The sequence below is a fragment of the Neltuma alba genome, unplaced genomic scaffold (genome assembly GCF_004799145.2).
Source record: "Neltuma alba isolate B1F8T4 unplaced genomic scaffold, ASM479914v2 tig00010087_pilon, whole genome shotgun sequence".
Taxonomy (NCBI): Eukaryota; Viridiplantae; Streptophyta; class Magnoliopsida; order Fabales; family Fabaceae; genus Neltuma; species Neltuma alba.
Genome location: NW_021635044.1, coordinates 693,769 through 716,993, shown reverse-complemented (window position 1 = coordinate 716,993; position 23,225 = coordinate 693,769). Strand labels below are relative to the sequence as shown.

The 23,225-nt window shown below is 33.6% G+C and overlaps 1 protein-coding gene across 1 annotated transcript; it reads left to right on the top strand.

Moving 5' to 3' along the window:
* The first annotated feature begins 6,093 nt into the window (after nucleotides 1–6,093).
* LOC114754143 (keratin, type I cytoskeletal 9-like) lies at nucleotides 6,094–10,121 on the top strand. The gene is made up of 4 exons (XM_028942904.1): nucleotides 6,094–6,477; nucleotides 6,603–6,817; nucleotides 8,618–9,270; nucleotides 10,018–10,121. Exons 1-4 carry the CDS (start codon nucleotides 6,094–6,096, stop codon nucleotides 10,119–10,121), a joined length of 1,356 nt encoding a protein of 451 aa, XP_028798737.1.
* Nucleotides 10,122–23,225: the final 13,104 nt, after the last annotated feature.

Below are 23,225 nucleotides of genomic sequence, written 5' to 3'. Positions count from 1 at the left end.
AATCAATTTGGGCATTTGGGATATGTTTTTTCTGCCTCTCAATTTCTATTATGTCTATGATATTCTATCTACGATATATAGACTTTTAGTCTGAGCATAATTATGTCACAATGGGTTTTTATGTTTTTTCATTGTTTTGGTTCTTTGAGGAATTTTGGACTTTTGATCTCTTTTTCCTCAAATGCTTCTATATAATCCTTTTTCTTGAAATATAGTGATCAACATATCATCGTGAACACACCAAAAAACGTAGGTTGTATTAAGGGTTAATCGTTTCCACTTAGTAATTAACTTTGGACAATAGAGTACAAGTTAAGCAATTGATGCTCATTTAAGATTCCTAAATTTTGGCAAAACAAAAAAAAGATTCCTAAATAATTAACTAGATGTTTATCTATTTTGTTAATGAGGATTAGTATGAAATTGGTAGATAAATTCTGCTTACCTTCATTGCCTCGATTAATTGAGCTTAAAGGGGTGTTTGGAAAAAATCAAACCATAATTTGGAGAATAAGGGGTGTTTGAAAAAAATCAAACCATAATTTGGAGAATAAGGGGTGTTTGGAAAAAATCAAACCATAATTTGGAGAATAAGGGGTGTTTGGAAAAAATCAAACCATGATTTAGAGAATAACTTCTTAAAAAAAGTTATTTTGATAATAGATTTTGAAAACATAGATTTTGTAAAAAAGAAATGATTTTGATAAAGTAAAAGTATTTGGATAGTTGTTATCAGAAACACTTTTTTTTATATACAAATTACTAAAAAGAATATAAGTTAACGTGATAGTTACATAAAAGATAGATTTTAATTTATATTTTTATTTGGAGTAATATATTTGTTAGTAATATATTTTTTGCCAACATAATAAATAATATATAAAAAAATATAATTAATTAATAATTAATATATGTATATATATCTATAAAATATAAGATTAAATATGTTTTTAGAAAAATGACTTTTTTCCAACAGAAAAATGTTATTTTACCTTAAATATTTTAAACATGATCTCCCATGATATTTTTTTCAAAAAATTGAATAAACATACATAAAAACAATTTATTAATTATATAACTAATTAATAATTGCAAGTGTATAAAAGTATGAGATTAAATAATCAAGTGTCATAATATATCATCATTTGAGCGACTAGTTTATTTTCTAACAACATGTTACAGTATAGAAAAAAAACAGGAAATAAAAAGCAGAGAGAAAGTGAAAGAAAGTGAGAAAGAAAGGTAGAATGAGGAAGGAGAAAAGGTGAAGTTTTTTATTTTCGTTGAAGGATATTTTTGGACGCTCACCATTGGCTTTACCCTGACACTCATAATTATGCGACAACCACACATTTAACCCCTTAGGAAGTGAAATTTTTCTCTTAAAGTGAAACTATAGTGGGCTAAACCATAATTTTCGAGTCTAATCATGGCTTAAAAAAATGTGGGGTGTTTGGATACTTTTTAACTTAAATTATGGTTTGGGTTCCAAAAGTCGTTTATGCAAAGTTGCCAAACACCCTTTAAGTTTATATTAGGTCATACAAGACTTAGAGACCCTCTAAGCGAATGCTAAAAATTTTCCTAACACCACCAAAAACCAAAGTCTATGTTTAGGTTTTTGTTTGCATTTGAGAATACCTAATATGCATCAAATAATTACCAAATATATCTGTATATAACCGAGTCTTTAAACCCATAAAGATTTAAAATGCACAACATCTTGTACCATCGAACATAAATGAATCAAGAAAACAAACAGAGAAATGACCCACTAACTAATCCAATATAGAATATAGCCTCAATGTATCTAATCATAATACAATACAACAAAGAGTACTGATAAGAACAGTCCAATTGAAAAGGAAAAACTGTAACGTCTTGATTTTCAATCTTAAGGTTTGTTGTTAAGTCATGATTTGATTGGGGTTTGAGGTAATTAAGGCTTTCTTATTGTTGATTGAGGTTTAGAAGCTTTAAGGATGAATTTAAGGAGTGTTTTGGGGAGTTCTGTTTTGTTTCATTCACCACGGCAAGCATAGTTCAATAGTACAGTTTTCTTATTGTGTTGTTTGCTACAATAAAACTGCATGTTTGTCATGATCAATGTCACAAAATCATGAACAACACCTATATTGTGTCATTTACCATGCTGAACATGCGATTTTATAAATTCTATTGACGCAAATTAAAACATAAAAACAAAAAAGAGGAGTAAGTAGGGGTGTGATTTTCTAGCTCCTAGGGCTTTTCATTTTTGATTTTGGGGCTTCCAAACACTAACATAAGTGTTTGTAACTTGATTCTACTATTTTCTTTTGGATTTTCAGATTTTTAAGTTTGAGAAACTAAGGGTTTTATGATGAATTTTATAATGGATGATGATTTGATTGAATATTTTGGGTATAAATGAGTTATATTGACTAAAGTATGTGTTCAATCAGCTTAGTTTTATTCTATTTATTAATTTTTGTAAATATTGGAGTTAGGTTTATCGTTATATGGGGTTGTTTTTAAGGAAGATCAGTTTTTTTAGTGAAGATCATAATGTAAGGTTTAAAATGTTGTTCAATAATTGAGTTATGTTTATATATTAGTTAAATGGGGTGTTTAATCCGTATGAATTGTTGGGTAAAAGCTTTATTTTTAATTGTGGGTATGTTGGATGTTTGAGGCCTAAGTTGTGACACTACTGCAAATTGTTATTTTTGTCTGTTTTGGATGTTGTTAAGATTTATTAATGATTTAAATGAGTAGTTTGGGTTAATTTTTAAAATTATTTTTCGTTTTATATTTACATAAATCGTACATAGTTTATAATCTAATTGATTATATAATATTATTTTGTTTAAAAATTCACAATATTATAATTTTTAATTTAAATATATTTTATTCATTAAATAAAAATCCTATTAAAATAATTGAAAACTATTACATTATGTCCATTGATAATTTTTTTCATTTTTTATTATCATCTCATCCGCTTTTCCCCTCTTTTATTGTCTCCTTAAACTTTTCACCCTTACATATCTTAATCCCTACTGTTAAATAAGGGCTAACACTGTTAAATATCTCAATTAGAAAGTCCGAAGCATCTCTTTTTACCTCATTCCACTTCTTTGCTCATTCCTCAACATCTTCCCCTTCAATGCCCCACATTATTGCTGTTTGGAAGTTTCAGTGCTTGAGCTCGCTATGTCTACTTCTTCCTCAGTCGATAAAAAAATTGTTCGGTCTTTTATCTTCATTGGCTTACTATTTATTTTCACTCGTTAAGGGCACATTGTTTTTGGGCAACTCTCTGGATACTAATTGTAGGTTAGCTGCTAATGAAAAGAAAGCCTGGTATTGGTTTAGTAAGTATTTCAACTGAACGCTACTGCTAATGTTGCCCAGAGGAAGATTTTCCTCGAATGATGTTATTAATAAAAGGAGTAAATAGATTTGTTTTAAGAAACACCTTTGGGGATAATACTTAATAAAATAGAAACTTGGGTATATGATTTTCAAGAGATTCTTAATTGTCCAATTAGCCTTTCTCGGCTTGACAATATGTGCTTTGCGAAAAAATTTGAAAAGCAGTAACTATAGCCATATTGCATTTGTTCCATCGATGCCTCAAAGTTACTCCGTTTTTCTATTACAAAAACAGGGGCAAGCTTTATGACCTTACAAGCACCAAGCAATTATTTTCATTTTCTACGCTTCCAATTTCTTTTGTCAACTTGATTACTTTCCAGATTCTGTATGTGTTGTTCGCTTTTGATCTATGCATGCCTCCAATTTATCCTTTTGTTTTTTCTCTCTCTCTCTCGTTCTGCTTGAACTGTTATATGTAAATATTCACATATCTTCTAGAAAAATATATAAACAGCTTGATGTTGTGATATGGTATACTTAATCGTTATATTGGTTTCCACAGTTCCTAGTGAGCTTCTCATTAAGATATATTACATTTGATCCTTAATATATGTGTTTTTTTTTAATTTTATTTTAGTACTAAATATAAGACTTCAAATCCCCAATTCATTTTGTTACTTATATTTATTCATTTTTTTTTTCAAGATAGTCCTTGTAATAATAATAGTTTTAGCCAATATACTTGATTAATAAAGATATTTTAGGAAAAACAATACCTATTTATTGTAAATAACTAATTTAATTAGCTTTCTTAATCTACTTAAATTAATCAACTAATTCTTATATTAAGGATTGGATGGAGTATTTAATAAAAGTCATATCCCTTTTTTATTATTTTATAAGATAAACTTGCTTATTTAATAATGATCCAAACAACTTTTATTTCTACAAACTTGCTTATTTATTAAAAACAAACAAACCTAAATATAAATCATATTACTTAATTTAACTTTTTTAAAAATCTAATTAAAAATAAATTATTTTTTTCTACCCACAGTCCAAAGATGCCTTTCATGTGTGAAAGTTTTGAAAGAAATAGACGCGAGTATCTCGCATTTGAGCACTTAGCATTAAAACACATTGTTTGGATTACCATGTCTTAATCTTAGATATCGATTTGGCAAAAATGACCAAGAAGAATATTGTCAAGATGGGAAGTAGAATTGGTGAGGTTGTCTATTTCTAAGATCCAAGACCGGATGACCGCCATATCTATAGCTTTGTTCGTATTAGAATTGAAGTGGATTTTGTCAAAGCCTCTAGTAGCAGGATTCTGGGTATTGTGCCCTAACCTGGACAAGGTATGGGCATACACTAGATTTGAAAAACTCCAAAATTTCTGTTATAACTATGGGAAAGTTGGGCATGAGCACAGGATCTGTGAGCACCATAAAGTCGAGTCAGAGAAGGACCCATCTCAACCAATGTATACTACAGAGTTAAGGGTGAATTCATTAAGGGCAGTGGCGCCGATAATCATGATTTGAGAGGGTGAATGCGACTTGGTGCAGATGGGGACAGCACGTGAATCCTCATCTTCAAAAAGGAGTGTGAATGTTGCTGGTGTAAATGTGAGCTATGGTCGTGATAATAGTATAGGGATGATAGGGGAAAAGCAATCTACTTGGTAGGAAGGTGTGGGGAGTGTGAATAGCCAAATTGGTAAATCTGCTGAGGGGAAAATTGATGATGACAATGGGCTAATATTGGATTTGGAGATGGATGAAGTAAATAGGCCACTAAAAGATATGCAAAAAGGAAAAGCAAGAATGGAACCCACTTTAAAGGATTGCAGAAGGGCCTTATTCAACAATAGGCCTTCAAAAATAAATGAACCAAAGCCTGTAGAGCCCAAAAAGGTCTTGAAACTTACTGTAGGAGCTAGAAAAGATTTTGTTGATAGAAAAGAATGCAATACTAATATGGGAGCAACCATTACGGATGTTAAATCCTACAGGCCAGCAACTAGTGTGCCGTATATTGTTGAATTGCCTGAGGATAGCAAGGAAAGGAATATTAACATGCCAAAGCAGGGCCTACCATAGATAACCTATAAAGGGAGTCTAGTAAAAAAGATGGAAAAGGTTAGCCTAAAAAGAGCTTTAGATGAACTTGGGGGTCATCAATATCAAAAAAAGCAAGGGTTGAAGTTGTAGATCGATTTGAGAAAGCTACGGAATTATTTCAGAACAAAGAAAATGAGAAACCATTTGTTATAGGTAGGAACTCACCTTCAAAGACAAGAAAGAAAAAAAGGTAAGAAATCTGTTGAGACGAATGAGGGTAATTTGATAGAAGTTCTAGTGTTGGAAGTAATTCCTACTAATATTTTTTAAAGGGATAGAAAAACAAGATTCAGGCTGTGATTTGACTACAATAGGGCTTGGTGGTCAGCCTTAAATGGCCAGCAAGTTGCCATGACTATTTTGAGCTGGAACTGTCAGGGATTGGGATTGTCCCTGACAGGAAAGAACCTATGATTCCTGTGTTCTAAATTTTGACCTTCTCTAGTTTTTATGATGGAAACTAGAGTCAATATGGAAAAAGTTGAGCGATGGCGCAGGAGATTAAATTTTCAGAATAAGATTTATGTGGAACCAGTGGGAATGGGGGTGGCTTAGCAATGTGGTGGAATGATGATCTACAGTTGTAGTTGGCAAGTCAGAGAGAAACATGATCCACTTGAAGGTTCTCAAAGGTTTAGAGATGGAATCTGGTTTTCTAACTTTAATTTATAGTCCTCCTAAAGAGCAAGATCGAAGAAATTGGTGGGGAAAACTAAAGAACCTTAATTCTGGGAACGTTGTACCTTGGTTATGCTGTGGAGATTTTAATGACTTGCTACTTGATTTTGAAAAAGAATGGAGGAATACCAGAGACTTAAGCTCATTGGCTGAATTTCAGAACTTTATGACTCTATGTGACATGGAGGATTTAGGGGCCAAAGGCTTGGCTTTCACATGGTCAAACATGAGACTTAATGAGGCAAATGTGAAAGAAAGACTAGATTGCGCAGTTTGCAACATTTTTTGGAGAGAGAAGCATCAAAATGCTCAAGTATGTAATCTAGAACCTTTAGGCTCTAATCACTCGCCAATCCTTCTGCATGTGAATTTTTCTGGTGTAAAAGGCCCAAAAGAATTTTGTTTTGAATTGAACTGGATTAAGCATAAAGATTACAGGGGCTTATTGAGTCAAATTGGAATAGGGATAAGCAGGTGACTATTGGTATGGTTCATGCTTTTAATTCAAATCTGAACAGAATAAGGAAAATCCTGACTAAATGGAGTAAGATTGAATTTCCTAACAACCAAAAACTCCTTGTAACCCTTATGGAAGACTTTAAGAATTGTTATGAAGGGGTATGGAATGAGAATTCTGCAAGTAAAGCTAGTGAGTTAGCTAACCAAATTAAGGCCATTTAGGGGAGGGAAGAAAAATACTGGTTTCAATACTCTAGAATTAATTGGCTAAATTGGGGGGACGAAAACTCTAGGCTTTTTCACAATATTATAGCCCAACACAGAAGAAGAAACAAAGTGGTTTGCCTAAAAAATGACGTTGGAAATTGGATTGATGACCAATTAGAGATTAACTCTTGTTTTTTCAATTTTTATGAGAATCTGTTTGCTAGTTCTAGACCTCGCAACTTTAATCATGTCCTTTCCTATGTGAAAACTGTGGTTTCTGAAGCTGATAATTTAGGTTTAATGACTTCTATTTTAGATGAGGAAATAAAAAGGGCAGCTTTGATTTTGGGGGCTTAAAAGCACTTGGCCCTGACGGTTTTCTTGGTCTCTTTTACCACCACTCTTGGGAAATCATAGGCCCCCAGATTTGTCAGTTGGTTAGAAAGTTATTTGAGAATGATGTTGATTTACAAAACCTAAACTCTACCAATTTGGTGTTAATTCGTAAGACTGACTCTTCTGAATCTGTTGGTCATTTTCAAACTATTAGCTTGTGTAACTTCAGTTATAAAGTGTTCGCTAAACTGCTTGCCAATAGAGTTAAACCCATTCTAAAAAAAGTCATCTCTTAATAGCAACGTGCTTTTGTTCCTGGTAGAATGATTCAAGACAACGTTTTTATTGTGCATGAGGCTTTCCACTTCCTTAATAATAGAAAATTAATGTGCATGAAGTTACTGTTAAACTTGACATGAATAAAGCCTACGATAGGGTAGAATGGAATTTCTTGGAAGCTATCCTTCACAAAATGAATTTTTAGCCTATTTGGATCAAACAAGTTATGAAATGTGTCTCTATTGTGGAGTTTGATTTGAGAGTAGAAGGAAGAACAATCCACAAACTTATCCCAAAGTGTGGTTTAAGACAAGGGGACCCCATCTCCCTTGTATTCTATATTTGCAACTTAATGTCAGAAATCATGGACCTTTAGTAAAGAGAAACAATAAAAGAGTCATCTAGAAAAGTGTGAAGTATATTTGGACAAATGTAATTTGATAATATCATGTGGAATATATTTATTTACATTAATTTTAAATAGTAAGTGTAATAACAAATTTGTTATCAAATTAGTATATCTGTAACATTTATCTATAACATTGGTTTCATTTTTGTTCAGTAAGAAAATTAGTGTCTCATTCAAGTTAGTGTATGTGGAAAATATTTATTCATATTTTATAATTTATAAATATGTATTTTACAACAACGGAAAAGTATAAATTTTGACTAAATTACACAATACATCTATCTTAGCAATTTGGTCTAATATGTTAGAAAAATAGGATTGTCTATTTTCCATTCTTTATGTGGGATCTATTTATTAATTTTAATTTTTTTGTCTATTTTCTCTTCTTTATGTGGAATCTATTTATTTGGAATCTATCATTTAGTAAGAGAAATAATTGGATATTTTGTTATCTAACAAATATACTTGTAAATATGGTTTCATATTTTTACAACAAGAAACATAGTGTTTCATTTAGAATTAGTTGTGTCTTTTTAAAAAGATTATTGCCAGGTATAGGGATTTAATTTTGTTGAAGTGAAGTAAAAATGAAGCATCAATGAAATAGTAGATACATATATCTAGTGACTGGATGAGGTACAATACTTAAATAGTAGACTGTAAATAACTCCTAATTATAATGAACCTAATAAAAGTACCAAAAATAAAGCTTCATTTATCTTTCAATATGCCATATAAATTATATCACAAGATAACGGCACAGATTTTTTGTGAGAGATAGTAGTAGGAGTAGTGGTGGTCGTGGTAGTGGTAGTAGTGGTGGTGGTGGTGGTGGTAGTAGTGGTGGTGGCAGCAATGGTGGTAGTAGTGGTAGTGGTCGTAGCAATGGTAGTTGTCGTAGTAGTGGTAGTGGTGGTTGTAGTAGTAGCAGTGGTGGTGGTGGTGGTAGTAGTCATAGTAGTGGTAGTAATAGAAGTGGTGGTAATAGTCATAGTAGTGGTAGTAGTAGTGGTGGTGGTGGTTGTAGTCGTAGTAGTAGTGGTGGTGGTGGTTGTAGTAGTAGTAGTAGTGGTGGTGGTGATAATGGTGGTGGTAGTAGTGGTAGTAGTGGTAGTGGTAGTGGTAGTGGTGGTAGTAGTGGTAGTAGTCATGGTAGTAGTAGTCATAGTAGTAGTGGTAGTGGTAGTAGTAGTCATAGTGGTGGTGGTGGTAGTAGTGGTAATGGTAGTGGTAGTGGTAGTCATAGTAGTAGTGGTAGTGGTAGTAGTAGTCATAGTGGTGGTGGTGGTAGTAGTGGTAATGGTAGTGGTAGTGGTCATAGTGGTGGTGGTGGTGGTGGTAGTGGCTGTGGTGGTGATAGTAGTAGTGGTAGTGGTAGGAGTAGTAGCAGTTGCAGCAGTAGCAGCAGTAGTAGCAGTAATAGTAGTAGTAGTAATAGTATCATAAGATACCAACGGAGATTTTTATTGAGAGATAATGTAATAACCGAAATGCTAATAATAAGGTAATAGGTTGCTAGATGGATGTGCTAATTAGGGGATTTTTGGCAGCAAGATCTGATTTTTTGTATGGATTATTATGTTATGTTCAGAATTAGTTGTGTCCTTTTAAAAAGATTATTGCTAGGTATAGGGATTTAATTTTGTTGAAGTGAAATAAAAATGAAGCATCACCAGAATAGTAGATACATATATTTAGTAACTGAATGAAGTATGATACTTGAATGGTATACTGTAAATAACTCCTAATTGTAATGAACCTAATAAAAGTACCAAAAATGAAGCTCCATTTATCTTTCAATACACCATATAAATTATAATATCACAATATAACAACATAGATTTTTTGTCAGAGATAATATAATCATCTAAATACTAATAAGATACCAACAGAGATTTTTTGTGAGAGATAATGTAATAACCTACTTGCTAATAATAAGGTAATAGGTTGCTAGATGGATGTGCTCATTAAGGGATTTTTCCTCAAGATTACTTTCTAACCACAAATCCTAAATGAAGCCATAATTCCTCTAGACATGGTAGTTTGACGACTTCATATTCTTCTTCAGCATCCATCATCATTGATCTGTTTGGTTGACGCAATGAAATCATGGTTTGATGATGTTTCTTGTGTAGCTGTATCTTTGTGTATGTGTGGTTCTAGAGATTATGAACAAGAAAAGGTTGTTGAGGGTTGTTCGGTACCTTCACGTGTATGTAATTGTAGTACGAGCAGATGATGTCATAGTAGTAGTTGGTGTACAGTAAATGGTGATCATCTGCAAGGTCTCAATCTGTGTTGTCGAAATCATATAGGCGAATTAAATTGTAGAGGCACCTAAATAGAAAATACCTTGAATCATACCATCTGTACGTGCCAGTGATCACTTTTCCTCTTTCGGCCACGCAAATATTAACTGTGGAATTTATCTCATTGAATCTTTGTACTACAATAAGAGGACCACAAGTGATGGTGAGGGTTGAGACATGATTTTTTGTTCTAATGAGACTAGACTGAGAAGAAGGTAATATTTGTTAGGTAGGTGAATTTGGTTGTTATCTTTATAAGGTCACAAGTAGTTGTTGGGGGATAGTAATGATGTAGATAGCTGAGTGTTTGTGTTATTAATAGCAGTGTTCTTTTTTTTTTGGGTCAATAATAAGCAAAGTTCTAAGCATATGGGCTATTTTGGTTTAAATAGAAGTTAAAGTAACTATTGGTCATTAAGGTAAGATAATATCGGGTTTAGTTGCATTTAGATTGTGAAGTGAACTTTCCTTGGTTAAGTTTGGACTAGATGGTTTCATCTGTAACATTGAGGTGAACTTGTCATGCCTTGGTCTATAATTTGATTTTGATAGTATTTGCTAGGATTACAGAACGTTATTTGTCATGCCTTGGTCTGTAATTTGATTTTGATAGTATTTGCTAGCATTACAAAAAGTTATCTCCAAGATCAGTGGGTTGCTTTTAGTGGTCTAATTTGTATATAAGCTATTACCTTTTATATGTTTAAGGTATGTGGGCATTGGATATTGGTACCTCTATATTTTTTTGTTACCCTTTTTGTTACACTTTGTCTACCTATATAACTATATTTTATTTACACTAATCTATGTGCCTACAGCTACCCTTGGTTCAGTTGTTTATTCTTATGGCCAAATGTATTTGGAAAAATTTGATGTCAAAGGTGAAAGTATGTTTGCTCTTCTTGAGAAATGGAGGATTTTCTATATATTATAGTTATCATTCACAATAAGGGAGTCTTTGATTGAGAGTGTTGTTTTCTCCCAAGACTAAACCTTTTTTGACCACGTTTATTATGGTTGTAATTTATTATCTTAGTCTATGTGAGATTCATTATATTAAACTTTATTTAACCATGAAGCAAGGTTTGCATTTGCTAGCTAGCATATTTTTCTCAAGTTTTATACTTACCAAGTAATTTTGTCATATTAGTTTATTAGATATATTGTCAAGTTTACCAAATGTGATTTATTGTTACTATTTCTTGTATAAAGTTGATTATTTATTTAGTCATGTGGTATCAATGGTTGATAGAATTTTTTATTGTGATTCATTTTTATGTAGTGTTAAAGATTATAAATAGAAGGAAACAATAATTGCTTTAAGTTTTTCCTACTTTGCAATATCCCATATAGTATTTTTTCCCGCTCTGTTTATATTCAATTCCGCAATAAAAGAACAACAATGTTCGATGCTTGATCCCTTTCTCATATTATGTATGAAGTTTTATGTATTTGTTTTGTTGTTAGTAGTACATCATTTATCATCCTGCAGGTTGAAACATTTCTTTCGCTTCAAGCAAACTTCAAACTATGCAAGATGTACATTGTGTTGACCTAGTCAATGGAAAGTTTTGCTAATTTTATTAAATCTGAAGAAGTGTGGATTGACTATTGTGCAAATACTTCCTCTCATATGGCTTTTATGAGTTCTTTGTCCTTAAATGATGTTGTTGGATATCTGCAGAAACCAACAGATATTTCATGTGAAGTATATCTCCTATCTTTTCTTATTAATCTTTTGTCATGTTAAGAAAGGCGGATGCAATTTTGACTGTTCTTTCTAGCTGATGTTTCATTTGTTTTGATGTTGAGTTAGGTAGGTCTTTGTTCATCCAATAGGGTGATTTATAGGTAACTTATTCTGTGACAACGACTATGTGTACTCTAGGGTTCTATCTTTTTTTTGTTTAATGTTTTCATATGAGTTGTATTTTTTATAGCTTTTCATTTATTGGTCAAATATGTGAAGTAATTGTTATCATAAAAGGTCTTTCATGCAATGAATGAGAGTTTCCTATTTTGTGCAACTTCTGTTCTCTCAGGTATGTCAATGCTTAAAGTTAAGTTTCTATTTACATTTAGATTCTTATCATTTATTGTGTTATAGTTGTCCTTTCATTGTCATATTGTCATAGTTGTTCATATTTATTTTATTTGTGTCCTCACTATTTAAAAATTGAATTTAGATAAATCTAATTAAATTTAATAAAAGTTGTTAACTATTAATGAATAATGAATAATGAATTAATGACTTAATGAATTGATTAAGTAATCAATAATAAGAAATTATTTTCAGTTATGATTTATTCATTTCTTCCATGTTGACTTAGTCGTCCTATTTGGTAGAATGGTGTCACACCTCATTTTATGACCATTAAACGTCAATTAGAACCAATATAAGTTGTTTCATAACACGTCCGAATAAAAAATTTAAAATTCATGATTTTACTGTTTATCTTATCCGTACACTCTTCATCTAAAAATAGGTAAAATTTGAAAATTCATAACTACATCTAGAAAAATCAAAATGAACTGGTTTCAATTTTCACACGAAGCTTGCTAAGAGTTTTATAGAGGACAAATAATCATCAGATCCAATTCCATCCAAAATAATTTCAGGAAATTCATCAAAGGATACTGTTCATTTGGTAAAATTTTGAATTTTCAGTATTTTTGCCCAAATTTGAAAGCGCATAACTTTTAACATACAACTTCAAATTTAATGAATTACTACTTGTTTTAAACCTAAAAATGAGATCTATTTGCCTGAAAAATTTCATGCCCAGACTCCAACAATTGCTTATTAGTTTATGTGCGACAAGTTTGGCACTTTTTAGGGAGATTTTATCCCCTAATTTCTATTTTCTTGATTTATTTCTTCTTTTTCCTTCATCCACATTCTTTCCACAATGCATCAAGTATAATTCCAACATTCGAACATGGAATAACAATATAATTTACATCAAAATGACATCCATAACTTATTACAAAATCCATGTAAAGTTCATTATACATTGCAAAAGTTTCCAACATGGCACAACATCTACAAAACCCATTCATTCCAAGGCCAAATCCTTCCCTTGATCAATGCTTAGTCCACTTCCTAATTGGTACATAAAATAACATGGGAGGAATGAGATTTTAGAGAAATCTCAGTAACATATGAATTATAATTATCATGTAAATCAATACAAGTTTAACTGTGAAATGTCATGTAATCCAAACCATTTCCAACTCATAGGAATTCATATCAAATATCATGCAATGAGAGAAACATCATATTATCTACATTGACATACTGCAAAGCATTTGACCAAAGAATAACCAATCTCAATCAAACAATCAAGGTCACCACAAAGTTCCTCCAATCCAAGCAACAACAATCACAACAAACAAGCAAGATAAACAATCAAATTATAATTCAAAGCTACCTTTGCAAAGTTTGTCCAATTAATTCCTCCAAGGAGCAATGATTCTCCTTAATTCCTCCTCTCAATGCCTATTAAACCAAGCATAAACATAGGCCATATTAATCACAAAACAACTTGATTCTAACACTTTGACATTAACTTAACAATTTCCCCCTTTCTCTTTGATTTTTAACAAATTGATTCCTTCTTTAGAATCAGTCATCTTATGACTCAATCCTACACAATTTTTTTTGAGGAATCCAATGGTGCAATCATATTTTTGAAAATCACACTCTTTCCTCATGAACCTGGTTTGGTCGAATAGGGGTCCTTAATTTTCCAAAAATTTCATTTTTGATTCCAATGATTTTAAACACTTTCAAACAATATATCCCTACACAAAAACATGTTTTAAAGCCATTGGAATCATCAAATCGATTAAAAAAACTCCTTCCCTATGAACAGTGCTGACCGAAATGATGCATCATAACCTTAACTTGGTTTTCTTCCAAAAATCAATCTATACACCACTTAATTTTTAAGGTTTCTATTCTTTCCTAAGCATCACACATATGAACCAAATTTTTCAGAATTTTTCAGCATTTTCCCAAACAAAAATCCTTGTTCAATCAATGTAAAAATTAGGGATATTGATGCTTGGACACACCTTAGTGTTTTCTTGGTATTTGTTGGATGATTTCTTGCCTAAAATTCCTCAAGAATTTCGTGCAAGGTGGCTAGATGAACAGTGACAGAGTTTCCCCTTATTTTTCCCAATTTTCCAACATTTTCATGTTTTTTCTAAGGGGTATATATAGAAAAAATCCATCTGCCCTCTCCCTCCTGATTTGGCCGAATTAAGGGACGCCTCGAGGGTGTAGGTGGCAGCCATCAAGCGTGGGAATGATCAGATTTGAACATGTGGCCTTGCACTAGATTTTTCCAAGCATTTTCTCTTGATCTTCACTTTTTATTTAATAAAAATAATAGAATCTGAAAAGTACACGAATTTGGGCCCTTCTTGCATCCACTGTGGGCCCCACAAATGGTTTGGGCTGGCCCACAAATCAAATCACTACCTCAAACCAATTAGAAACTTTATCAGTTACGATTCACTAGTAACATTTCATAATTTTTCTAGAGGTTCAAAAATTCATTTCTCTCCATGATAATCTACCTTTTAATATGAGAATATGATCTGGAAAGTTTCAGAATTTTTCACCACCTCTAGGTATTTATTTTGAATTTTCTCTGATTAGGCCTCTATCGATGTCATTGTGGGAAAATAAATTCCCTAAAATTAATTTCTTAGTTTCCAAGGCCTAAAACTAATTTTATAAGTTCAAATAAACATTTATATGAATTTTACATCAATCTCCCAAATTTATTGAGGCATTTAACTAATTTAAATAATTAATTTCCTTCATTTTCCCAATAATTTCTCGAAAAACCTCTGTTTACGGGAAATTCTATAATAATTTATTTTCACCAAAATTTTACCTTTCGAGCCTCAACTGAGTTTTCAAAACCTCTACCCTACACTTTTCTATTTTTTGGGGATTTTTTAGAATTTTTTTTTTCAAATTTTCCCGTTTTGCCCTTCCTAGACCGATGATTCTGAAAATGTTAGTCCGGACTTTTCCGAGGTTTTATATCAAAAGTTGTTTCATCTCCCTATCTAGTTCCTACATTGACCCTCATTCCAATTTTTGATCTTTTATTGTCAGATGAAAATTTTTTGGGATGTGATAATTCCTCCCCCTTTTAAATAAATTTCGTCCTCGAAATTTAGAAACATACCTTAATTAAACAATTCTAGGTATTTGGCCTTCATGTCGTCCTTCTTTTTCCACGTAGCCTCCTTTGGAGTTAGATCCCTTCAAATGACTTTGACCATCGGAATAGACTTATTCCGCAGCAGCTTAATCTGCCTATCTATCACTTTCACCTGTTTCACCTCAAAAGTGAGGTTATCTTGCAGCTCTATGTCTTTGTATTTCAAAACATGTGAGGGATCCGGCTGATACTTCTTCAACTGAGAACATGGAAGACGTCATGAATCTAGCTCAGATTAGGGGGTAGGGCCAATCTGTAAGCCACGAGGCCAACTCTTGATAAGATTTGGAAGGGTCTGATGAACTTTGGTGTCAATTTATGGGCTTTGATCGACCTTCCTATACTCGTAGTTGGAGAAACTTTTAGAAAAACATGATCTCCAACTTCGAACTCCAAAGGCCTTCTCTGTATGTCGGCATAACTTTTCTATCTACTTTGCGCTATGAGCAACCTCTGTCAAATCATCTTCATCTGCTGTGAGGTTTGCTCTACCAAGTTAGGACCAAATATCTTCCTTTCTCCTAATTCAGTCCAACACAACGGAAATCTACATTTCCTCCCGTACAATGCTTCATGAGGAGCCATTTGGATACTAAAATGGTAACTGTTATTATAGGCGAACTCCGCCAATGGCAAGTATTCATCCCAGTTCCCTTTGAAGTCTAGGACATAAGCTCTCAACATATCCTTTAACGTTTGAATAGTACGTTCTGTTTGCCCATCAGTTTGAGGATGACAAGCTGTATTGAAACTCAGCTTAGTGTCCATGGCTTCCTATAATGCTCTCCAAAACTTAGAGAGAAATCTTGGGTCACTATCAGAAATAATCGTTTCGAGTACTCCGTGCAACCTCACAATTTCCCGGATGTATCTCCATGCCAATTTCTCGGGTTGATACTCTTTCTTAATGGCCAAGAAATGAGCTGAATTCGTCAAATGATCTATAATCACCCATATTACATCGTGACCTGGCAATATACGAGGTAATCCCATCACAAAATCCATGGAAATGCTTTCCCATTTCCATTCCGGGATACTCAGGGGTTGTAAAGATCCTGGCAACTTTTGGTGTTATATCTTTAACTTATGACAAGTGAGACACCTAGACATGTAGTCCATTACATCTTTCTTCATACCGGGCCAGAATGATTCCTTTAGATCCTAATACATCTTGGTCATGCCTGAATGTATGGTGTATCAGCTCTTGTGTGCCTCTTCTAGAATTTGCCCCTTAATCTCTGAGTTTGGGGGGATATAAGTTCTTCTTTTATATTTTAGGATCCCTTCCTGAGTTATCTCGAAATCCCTTATCTCATTTCTCAGCACTTTAGCTTTCAATGTATTGGCCAGTTGATCTCTTTGTTAGGCCTTCTTAATCTATTCAATGATTTGCATTTTCACTTTTACAATACTGATTTGGCTCGCCATTAATCGTATCTGGCCGATGAGATTCCAATCTCAGATATTCTCAATCAACTCTTATTCTTTTATCGTCAATGATGCCACTTGCACCATTTTCCAACTTCATGCATCTGCTACCACATTTACTTTTCCCGGATGGTATTTGATTTGATAATCGTAATCCTTGAGCAACTCCATCCATCTCCTCTGTCTCATGTTAAGTTCTTTCTGGTCTTGCAGGTAGTTGAGGTTCTTATGATCACAATACAATTCAATGGTTGTCCCATATAAATAATGTCTCCAGATCTTTAAGGCATACACAATCGCTGCCAGCTCAAGATCATGAGTGGGATAGTCCTCCTCATGAGTCTTTAACTATCGTGAGGCATAAGTGACCACTCGACCATGCTGCATCAGCACACATCCCAATCCTTGCTTACTCACGTCTGTATACACCACATATGGCAATGTAGGATCAAGGATTATTAACATGGGAGTCGAGGTCAATTTCTGCTTTAACTCCTGGAAGCTTGCATCACACTTTGCATCCTAATTGAACGATTGATTCTTTCAAGTGAGCTTGGTCAGCGATAGGGCAATTTATGAAAAATCTCATATAAACCTCTTTAGTATCCAGCTAGACCTAGAAAGCTTCTCACCTCAATTATTGTCTTAGGTTGTTCCGAATTCAACACGGCTTCTACCTTACTTGGGTCCACGGCCACTCCATCTCAAGTTATCGCATAGCCCAAGAATTTTACTTCATTTAGCCAAAATTCGCACTTACTCAACTTAGCATACAGTTGCTTTTCCCACAACGTGCCCAATACGATTCGCAAATGCTGTTCGTGTTCCTCTGGTGACTTAGAATACACCAAGATGTCATCGATGAATACCACTACAAATTGGTCCAAGTATGGTCAGAAGATCCTATTCATGTAATCCATGAATATAGCAGGTGCTTTCGTCAATCCAAATGGCATCACTAGGAATTCATAATGTCCATACCTAGTTTGAAAGGCGGTCTTCGAAACATCTTTTGCCTTGATTCTCAGTTGATGATACCTGGATCTCAAGTCAATCTTCGAGAATGTAGTGGCTCCTGTCAACTGATCTAACAAATCATCAATTTTTGATAATGGATACTTATTCTTAATTGTCACCTTGTTCAGCTCACAGTAGTCCTACGGTGATACACTGGGGCGTATGAACCCTTTTTCTAACAGCTCCTCCAATTGCATTTTCAATTATGCCATTTTGTTTGGTGCCATCTGATACGGAGCTTTTGAGATTGGATTTGTTCCAGGCACCATATCAATAGCAAACTCAATTTCTCTTTCCAGAGGTAGTCCACTGATTTCTGTTGGAAAAACTTCAGGGAATTCCCAGACTGTTGGGATATGAGCAATCCCTTCCTCCGTTTTTGCCTTCACCAAGAAAAATACCATGTATCCCTGGTAACCCTGCCTCAACCATTTATCTGCTCGAGTCGTCAAAATCATGTTCAACTCTACTTCTGCCATCGAGGTTAACTCTCAGGTAGGAAGGATCAATGTTTTGTTTTTACAATCAAGGAGAACATTTTGGAAGGACAACCAGTTCAAACCAAGGATAACATCAATATCACAAAAAGACATGCATATCAGGTCTAACGTAGTGCAACAATAGGCATATCAGGCAATGCAGTTTAAGCAAACAATAAAAGTTAAAGTTTTCATTCCCGTGGGAGTGGAAACACACAAATCATACAGCAATGTATCGACAACAAGACCTACGCACCTAGTAAAACCTGACACCACAAAGCATCATCTACAAACTGACCCTCTTTGACTACTTCAATATGCAGTAACCTCGAGTAGTAGTAGTCCTGGTAGACTATAACATACTGATTCTAGGTCTGATCTATGTGTCTACCGAGCTTAATAAACTCCTGGAAGAGATTGTTATAATCTTTAAATTCCTCCCTTACCAACAATGGCCTCCTCTTGATTGGCAGACCATTGGCTTTAAGCTGTTCCGGCCTCACCATCCTGATAGGTACTGCCCTAATGGCACTAGGACCTACCTCGTCAAGATGTGGTTGAGGTCTCATGGTACTCTAAGCATCCCCTTTTTCTAACCTGATCAGGTCATTAGAGTTCTCTTCCGAAATTATGTTCTCTATCTCCCAAAGAGGTTGGTAATATCCAGGTGGTGGAGTCAAGTCATCAGGGTCCAAAACATGTGAATGGTACCAATCTGGGTATGGCTTCCCCGGCATCCTCTAGTTTATCGTTTCCTTGGAGTCATCACTATAGCAGGCCATGGCTTATCCTGCACTCAACTTAGTCTATAACATACTATTCCACCCAGATATAATCCAACTAGAAGCATTCAATTAAAAATCAAACAAACAGTTCACAACCAATCAACAATATTCAATCATTGTGCATAATACATAATAATCAATATAGTGCACAGAAACAGAGCCAAAACTTTTGCTCTGATACCAAAAAGTGTCACACCTCATTTTATGACCCATTATACATCAATTGGAACTAATATAAATTGTTTCATAACACGTCCGGATGAAAAATTTAAAATTCAGGATTTTACTATTCATCATGTCCGTACACTGTTTATCCGAAAATAGGCTAACTTTGAAAATTCATAACTAAATCTACAAAAACCAAAAAGAAATGGTTCCAATTTTCACACGAAGCTTGCTAAGAGTTCTATGGAGGAAAAATAATCATCAGATCCAATTTCATCTAGAATAATTTCAGGAAGTTCGTTAAAGGATACTGTTTATTTGGTAAATTTTTGAATTTCCAGTATTTTTGCCCAATTTTGGAAGGGCATAACTCTTAGCACACAACTCTAAATTTAATGAATTACCACTTGTTTTAAATGTAAAAATGAGATATATTTGCCTGAAAAATTTCATGCCCAAACTCTAACAATTTCTCATCATTTTATGTGTCACAAGTTTGGCACTTTTTAGGGAGATTTTATCCCCTAATTTCCATTTTCTTGATTTATTTCTTCTTTTTCCTTCATCCACATTCTTTCCATGATGCATCAAGTATAATTCCAACATTCGAACATGGAATAACAATATAACTTACATCAAAATGACATCCATAACTTATTACAAAATCCATGTAAAGTTTATTATACATTGCAAAAGTTTCCAACATGGCACAACATCTACAAAACCCATTCATTCCAAGGCCAAATCCTTCCCTTGATCAATGCTTAGTCCACTTCCTAATTGGTACATAAAATAACATAGGAGGAATGAGATTTTAGAGAAATCTCAGTAACATATGAATTATAATTATCATGTAAATCAATACAAGTTTAATTGTGAAATGTCATGTAATCCAAACCATTCCCAACTCATAGGAATTCATACCAAATATCATGCAAGGAGAGGAACATCATATTGTCCACATTGACATACCACAAAGCATTTGGCCAAAGTATAACCAATGTCAATCAAACAATCAAGGTCACCACAAAGTTCCTCCAATCCAAGCAACAAAAATCACGACAAATAAGTAAGATAAACAATCAAATTATAATTCAAAGCTACCTTTGCAAAACTTGTCTAATTAATTCCTCAAAGGAGCAATGCTTCTCCTTAATTCCTCCTCTCAATGCCTATTAAACCAAGCATAAACATAGGCCATATTAATCACAAAACAACTTGATTCTAACACTTTGACATTAACTTAACAATTTCCCCCCTTTTTCTTTGATTTTTAACAAATTGATTCCTTCTTTAGAATCAATCAGCTCATGACTCAATCCTACACAATTTTTCATGAAGAATCCAATGCTGCAATCAGATTTTTGAAAATCACACTCCTTCCTCATGAACCTGGCTTGGCCGAATAGGGTCCTTAATTTTTCAAAAATTTCATTTTTGATTCTAATGATTTTAAACACTTTCAAACAACATATCCCTACACAAAAACATGTTTTAAAGCCATTGAAATTATCAAATCGATGAAAAACAAACTCCTTCCCTATGAACAGTGCTGGCCGAAATGATGCATCATAACTCTAACTTGGTTTTCTTCCAAAAATCAATCCATACACCACTTAATTATTAAGGTTTCTATCCTTCTCTAAGCATCACACATCTCAACTGAATTTTTCAACATTTTCCCAAGCAAAAATCCTTGTTTAATCAATGTAAAACTTAGGGATATTGATGCTTGAACACACCTTAGTGTTTTCTTGGTATTTGTTGGATGATTTCTTGCCTAAAATTCCTCAAAAATTTCGTGCAAGGTGGCTAGATGAACAGTGGCAGAGTTTCCCCTTATTTTTCCCAATTTTCCAACATTTTCATGTTTTTTTCTAAGGGGTATATATAGAAAAAATCCATCTTCCCTCTCCCTCCTGATTTGGCCGAATTAAGGGACACCTCGAGGGTGTAGGTGGCAGCCATCAAGCGTGGGAATGATCAGATTTGAACATGTGGCCTTGCACTAGATTTTTCTAAGCATTTGCTCTTGATCTTCACTTTTTATTTAATAAAAATAATAGAATCTGGAAAGTGCACGAATTTGGGCCCTTCTTGCATCCATTGTGGGCCCCACAAATGGTTTGGGCTGGCCCAAAAAGATGGCCCACAAATCAAATCACAACCTCAAACCAATTAGAAACTTTATCAGTTACGATTCACTAGTAACATTTCATAATTTTTCTAGAGGTTCAAAAATTCATTTCTCTCCATGATAATCTACCTTTTAATATGAGAATATGATCTGGAAAGTTTCAGAATTTTTCACCACCTCTAGGTATTTATTTTGAATTTTCTCTGATTAGGCCTCTATCGATGTCACTGTGGGAAAATAAATTCCCTAAAATTAATTCCTGAGTTTCCAAGGCCTAAAACTAATTTTATAAGTTCAATTAAACATTTATATGAATTTTACATCAATCTCCCAAATTTATTGAGGCCTTTAACTAATTTAAATAATTAATTTCCTTCATTTTCCCAATAAATTCCTGAAAAACCTCTATTTACGGGAAATTCCGTAATAATTTATTTTCACCGAAATTCTACCTTTCAGGCCTCAACTGAGTTCTCAAGACCTCTACTCTACACTTTTCCATTTTTTGGGGATTTTCTAGAATTTTTCTCAAATTTTTCCGTTTTGCCCTTCCTAAACCGATGATTATGAAAATATCAGTTCAGACTTTTTCGATGTTTTATATCAAAAGTTGTTTCATCTCCATGACTAGTTCCTACATTGACCCTCATACCAATTTTTGATCCTTTATTGCCAGATGAAAATTTTTTGAGATGTGACAAATGGGCCAAAATACTACTCCATTAAGCCCAAGATCATAACTATTGCAAACTCTCAGAATAACACCCTAGCTTGCTTGGACACAAAGTCATCCTCATCTAATTCAAAATGTTTCTCCCACTAAAAGTTCATTCATGATCACTATTTAAGTTGCTCCCATAATAGTCTATGCGAACTTATCCTCAGTAGGTTTCCATTACTTCCTTTCTCTCTATCAACTTGCAAGAATACTTCTTCCTCATTTATCAATTATACATATCAATTTCGTGATGGGTTATATCTCTTTGCTTAATGAGATTAATGACTAAGCTAATAGGTGGACCATTCTAGTGAGGGGTTTTAGGAGATGGTCTGTATATTCTAAGAGAGCTCCAAAAGAATTGTACTGTATCTCCATGGTGTTGATGGACTCTTAGGTTTTACAAACTTATTCATGTGCTATGTGTTATGTTCATTTAGATAATTGGTATTATATTTGATTTCTGGAATATGGAATATGTTCAATCATGGTCATTAATTTCTCTTTTTATGTCACAGGGACATAAGATGTAGGCTAACGTGATGCCCTAGAGTTTGCATGACAAATATTCTGAATCCTTTGGGGAAGGAAAGATATATTTAATGGGCAACTTTGAAGTTAAAAGGCATCCTTATAAAATCTCCTTCAATTAGTATACCCACGTGCAAGAACAAGATGGGAATAGTCCATTATATTCATATGATTTCTTCCCTTAAGGTTGAACCGAAGAAGCCAGTGGGTTACTTAGTGGGTGAGTGATGTGAAACTATAGAGATTTTCTTTTATATGACACATGGATTGGATTGTATGTGGATTTTATAGAAAGTTCAAAATGTGATACAGATGTTATAGCTTTCATGAACTCAGTGGGAAGTTTGGAAGAATATAGGAGGGACAATGAGACAAAGCATAAGATTTGCATAGTTCTATCAAATGCTGAGTATATCACCATGCATTACTAAATAACATTTTGACACATGATATTATTTGTCTTATATCTCACATATTATGGCATTGCATGTTTATTAATGATGGAATTATCTTGACTCAGTGATAGGGACGTTGAGTGTGTCCTGTATGATTAGTG

Bases quoted from the DNA above. Each gene is read 5' to 3' on its own strand.
- LOC114754143 (XM_028942904.1), top strand. From the start codon at position 6,094: ATGATCCACTTGAAGGTTCTCAAAGGTTTAGAGATGGAATCTGGTTTT. The intron at 6,478-6,602 runs GTATGTAATCTA...TAAAGATTACAG, and splicing joins AGAAGCATCAAAATGCTCAA to GGGCTTATTGAGTCAAATTG. The intron at 9,271-10,017 runs GTAATAGTAGTA...GTGTGGTTCTAG, and splicing joins CAGTAGCAGCAGTAGTAGCA to AGATTATGAACAAGAAAAGG.